Raw genomic sequence first — 5,531 nt, 5'->3', positions numbered from 1 at the left:
TATATTCACATTTCTGAGCTGAGCAGTTGAATGAGCCGGCCACAGCCACCCCTGCTGACCCCTTAGCTCCGCCCCTGTCAGCTTGGTTTTCCTTTGGACAGATTGTTAGCAGCAGACAGTAGAAGCTGCTTTTGTCTGTTGTTATCATAACCAGGATCAAGCAGGAATTTCTGTTCATGAATCCGTCAACAAAACTGGATTCTTTCTGATATATTTCTACACATTGTTAAGATTGTTTTTGTCTGATAATGTGTGTTGAGATGAGACTGTTGGAAATCTGAATTGCATAAAAACATTGATTTTTAATTTGTTACACTTTTTCAAGTAGAATAAAAATGTTTGCTTTGATGCACAATTCTGGATCAATAATTCTTCCCATTTTTGTTTGCTTCACATCTAGTAAATCTCTAAAGGGACCTACGTTGCAAATGTTTTGTGCTACTATCCTTGGGTAAAGAAAATTAGTTCAAAACCTAATCTGAAGTTTAAACTCTAAAGAAAAGTAGAAATCTGTAACGGTCAGTAAAAAGGTTCTGATAAGATTCCTGTTCCCCATGAATGGAAGTTTACTTTTCAGGTTTCCAGTTGGAAAAAAAAAAAGGAAGCTGCAGTGACATAAGTTGTCAGACCGGATCGGACCCACGTCTGACTCACAGTTCTGCTACCTGTGTCATACATGCTGCAGTGCTGATATAACTCCTCTAAAAACAAGCACACAATAGGCATCATTTATCAACGGCTGACGTCGATTCAGGCATAGAAATCCTCATGCTCAACTTCCCGTTCAAACAATCTGCCGTTGACGAATATGGGAAGTTCCGTCATTTTAATGTCATTTGTTTACAGGTTCTTGTCCCTGCCGTCTTAATTTGCATAAAGGAAGGGCGATAGAAAAGTCTCACTCTGTAAAGCAACACCAACCCGACCGGAGCTTAAATGTGCAGCGGGATAAAGTGAGCTTAGCTCCTTCCTTTTCCGTCTGTCAGTTTTTGTGGCTCTCATCAGTTTAAGTGTCATGTGTCAGTTCTTTTTGTGTATCATGCTTCCAGTGGTGGCATTAAAAACATCCTAAATCCTCTGAACCAACGTCCTCTCCTCTGCTCCTTCACTGCAAAAACTGATCCAAAAATTGGTAACATAATAAATATTTTTTTAGTTCATTAGAGCAGATAAAAAAAAGATGATCTGCCACTGGATTCAGTATATTAGGTCCTTTAAATTAAGATAATTGGATGATATGCACTTTATTCAAGATAAGACTTGTTTTTCTTATTTTAAACGTAAATTATTTTCATTTTGTTGTCAAGTTGTCTTACCTGCATAATCTAGGGGAAATTTAATGAAAAAAATTACTCTCCTATTCTCCACTTTTTGCACAGGTGAAACCTGATAAACAGATTTACTTTCCAATTTTTATTTTCTTTTAAAGTGTGAGCCACTCCCTCCCAGACTGCTCAGCCCACAAAGAAATGAACAATTGATCAGAATCTTAATGAAATCAACTAATAAAACCTAGAAAGCAGCGACAGGGTGGCCAACAAATGACTTCCTGGAGAGTTAAAGCGTTTCACCTGGGAGAGAAGCCTTCGTTAATTTGTAGTGTTTAACTAAAGCGGTTTTGGTTTTGTTTATCCAAAAAAAGTTCCCTTATATTTTTTCTTTGTCCTGTTCTTCCTTCCAGCTCAGGGACCTGCACATGTAAGACAGGAGTGTACGGGACCAAGTGTGATGACTGCCACCCTGGTTTCTTCCACTTCAGCAACACCGGCTGTCGGCCCTGCCAGTGCAACAACCACACCAGCTACTGCCACCCACAGTCCGGTGAGTTTGCAGAAGATGGGGTAGGAAAGGGCTTTAATTCTCTGGGTTTCTCACTTTTTTATCTTCCAAACAGCCAGAACAGATTCTTGTTTATTTAAAACGCCTGCACTGTGCTGCATAATCAACTTTTAGTTATGTTCTAATGTTATATTTTCGTTAAAAATCCAGACCAAATTGGGATTTATTTGATTCATGCTTGTCTGAGAAATCCTCATGAAATCCTGCTCTGTGAGCAACAGCCCCTCCCTGTCCTGGAAAAACCAGTGACCAAAACAGGTCTGCATGAAGCTGTGATTACCCGCCTCCTTCAGGGCCACCGACTTGGACCACGTCATGCCTGCCCTGTAAACAACACGCCCACTTTCTGCAATCAGAGAGCGGTGATGTGAAGCAGAACGCGATCCTTTCTGCACAAAGTAAATCTTTAAGCTGATCTGCACAGTGACAGCAACTGTTCGTTGGTTCATGCTCAAGGTGAGAAAATGTGTTTTTTCGGCTTTTGTTCAGCCTTCCTTAAAAAGAGCATAATGAGCAGAAATGGCAGGTCTAGGATGAGATGAAAAGGGGGGGCCTCACTGGGGGAGATGGTTCTGCAGTGAAGCTGAGAGTCTTACTTCCAGGTTGGATAAAATTTCATAACAATTAAATGCCAAATGTAACATTTCATCATATATCTGCCTATAGTTGAATTTGGAAGAAAAAGCCGGATAGAGAACCTTTTAAAGGCAAATATAGAAACATTTGACTTCATCAACATGTGAACCGCTTGATAGAATCACATATTCAAGAAAACAAAGATCCACATATATACAGTTATGTCTACACTGCAAAAACGATCTGAAATCAAGTACAAATTTCTTAACTCAAGTATATTGAACCTTAATTTGAGCAGGTAAATGAGATAGTTTGCCAATGGAATGAGTATTTTTACACTTAAAATAAGATCATTAGAAAATATGCACTTGAAATAAGACTAAGCAATAGTTTTTTCTTATTTTAAAATGTAAATCGTCTTGTTCCATTGGCAAAGTGTATCACTTACATCCTCAATTCAAGAAAAAATGCACTTAATTTAAGAAAAAATGACTTATTTAGATTTATATTTTTTGCAGTGTAAAGGTTATCATATCTTCTCATTAAAGAAAATGATAAATTCCAACCTGTAATTAAATTAACACAAAACTGGAAAAGCATTGATAGATAAAATGTACTAAATTATTATTTAGTAAAATAAAATATTGATTTTTTTTTTTTTTTTATCTTTAAAAAATATTCTAAAAAAAAAAAAAACAGTCCCAGACAAGTTCCTTGCTCGTGAACGGTGAACTGACATCCCTGAACATTTTCTGAAAATCCCAGAAAACATCTGATTTTAGCGATTGCCTCAAATTGTTGCTGAATAACAGAACATCTGGGACATCATGCCTGCATCCTTCCAGGAGTTGGTGGATGCTTTAGTCCCGGTCTTGGGGGAGATCCCTCAGGAGACCATCGGCCACCTCATCAGGAGCATGCCCAGGTTGTAGGGTCGTACAGTCAAGTGGAGCTACAAACAAAACTGAGCCTCATTTTAAGGACTTTTAAAGCCAAAATACAACATAACATTTCAAAGGAAGGGACAAAATGATCTTTTTCTGTCAACTCTAATGTTTAACCATTGGTAGAAATTTGTTAGACCCTTTTCCAAATCAGACTCCTTTAAAGCTCCAATTGGTTCAAAACATGGAGTTTTAAAAAAAACAATAAAAAAAAATCAATTCAGTTAATAAAAAAGAACAATATTTGTAAAAGAAATGTGAAAATGCTGTTTCCTTTTGCAGCTGATTGACAGGCAGTTCTGTTTTCATAGAGCTTTCTGAGAAGCTGTCAGATTTACCTCAGCTGTTCCAGCTTTACAGCTTCAGCTCTTTTTATTTATTTTCCTTATTTATATAAAGAAGAATAATTGAATTACTGTATATGAAAGGAAATTAAGGCAAATGATTGCGCGTTGTTTCTGTTGCTTATAAGTTGGAAGTAATTTGCTCATCACTTGTTCTGGTCCTTTTACTTTATCTAGAAACCGAATCTGGACTGCTGAACATAAAGATCAACAATCCCTTCACTGGATATTTATAGAGCTAGAACAAATAGAAGCAGCGACACCCAAATTAAAGCCACAGACATTTTCCTCTAACTGCTAACCCACAGCTCCACAGTAATTACAGGATTTACTGCCCACTTTACGGCTTAAAAGGGACGTTGGGAGTAACTACTGGCCGATCGACGTGACGGATATACATAAGCTGTGGCTTTACAAAAGTATTCAAACCCTGTTCTAAAGTTTGACATAATTGGATAGAGGAGGGAGAATGATCAAAATAAAGAATAGTCGAATTGATCTCCTCAGTCCAGCCAGTATCCTCCAGATGAGCAGAACGAGTCAATACGCCTCTGAAGTATTTCATCTCAATATAAATCCAGCTATTCAATCCAATTCAGTTTATTTATAAAGCGCCAATTCACGACACATGTCATCTCAAGACACTATACAGTTCACCAGATCTCACAGTCAAATATTCGGGTTTAGGTTTCAGAAGTTTGTTAATGAAAATCACCTTGTAGATGGGACGACATTATCCATGCATCAGAAACAGCTGTGCAAGTTTTTCTTGCACAGCCCATCCTGATTATTGAAGTTCAGCAAAAGCCTGTTAATCAGCTACCAATGTAAATAAGCTGTGCTGGAGCACAGAAACCTCTAAAACCTGCAGGACAGAGGCCCTCCAGGACCGACTTTGGGGATGCCTGAGCTAGAGGGTTAGAGTAGTTTGTTTGTGCTCTGAGAAGGTTGCAATTCCCCGGTTCGAATCCCACAGCCTCCTCTCTGGGTTCCTGAGCAAGAGCCTTAACCCCTGATTGCTCCCCGGGCGCCGCACAATGGCAGCCCACTGCTCCCCAAGGGGATGGGTTAAATGCAGAGGTAAATTTCTTCAATGTGAGATCAACGAAGTTCAATAAAATAAAAACAAAATAAAAAAACAGGAAGCCATTAGACACCCGGTTTGCAACATGTGGAAGAAGGTGGTTTGTTCAGTTCAGATCTAAAATTTATGGAATGAGGCATCATGGCGGCGTACGGGCGCTTCTCTCCATCAGGAACAGAGACACTGCTTAGAATTGATGAGAGGATGGATGGAGATGCATTCAGGACGTCTGGGCTTTAGCTTTATCAATCGTTTTCTGGTCCTAATTTACTGCTGTGACAACCTGCCCTGATCTTTAATCCAGTTTTCAGCCTTATATAAGATGAACGTATCGCCCCCTCTGTCCTGTGTGTAATGGGGGATTGCTGCTCGCCTACCAGCAGTCAGGCCTTGATGCTTAAGCCAACAACCAGGGGCAGAGAGCAGAGAGGGAGGGGGGCAGAGGGGGCACTGTGTGTTGTGGGGGTGGCACTTTGAGAAGCCATATGTCTTCCCATTCTAAAGCAGGGGCAGATGGAGAGCTGCAGCCTTCTCCTGGGCTCAGCGGTCAATGTGCTGCAGATTAACAAAGCTCAGGTTTGACAGCTCCTGTTAGAACCCGACCCAGGCCTTTTCCCCACGGCTGCTCAGACGGAAACACACGGAGCAAACATGTCCCAAAAGATGTGAACTTCAGGAGACCTCAGCAGGAATTTAATGTGATGTCACTTTGAAAATAATCTCCTTTTGTAAATGAAGTATAAA

General features: G+C 39.8%; 1 protein-coding gene across 1 annotated transcript in view; it reads left to right on the top strand.

The window, feature by feature from the left end:
* LOC107088014 (multiple epidermal growth factor-like domains protein 9) overlaps positions 1–2,210 on the top strand; it is a 33,139-nt gene extending 30,929 nt beyond the window's left edge. Inside the window, exons 3-4 of the mRNA XM_015379909.1 lie at positions 1,682–1,841; positions 2,133–2,210. Coding sequence (XP_015235395.1) covers positions 1,682–1,841; positions 2,133–2,210 — 238 coding nt within the window. The remainder of the gene's footprint in view (positions 1–1,681; positions 1,842–2,132) is intronic.
* Positions 2,211–5,531: the final 3,321 nt, after the last annotated feature.

This window comes from Cyprinodon variegatus, unplaced genomic scaffold (assembly GCF_000732505.1).
Source record: "Cyprinodon variegatus isolate N-32 unplaced genomic scaffold, C_variegatus-1.0 Scaffold203, whole genome shotgun sequence".
NCBI lineage: Eukaryota > Metazoa > Chordata > Actinopteri > Cyprinodontiformes > Cyprinodontidae > Cyprinodon > Cyprinodon variegatus.
This window is presented reverse-complemented; position numbering and strand designations above follow the sequence as displayed.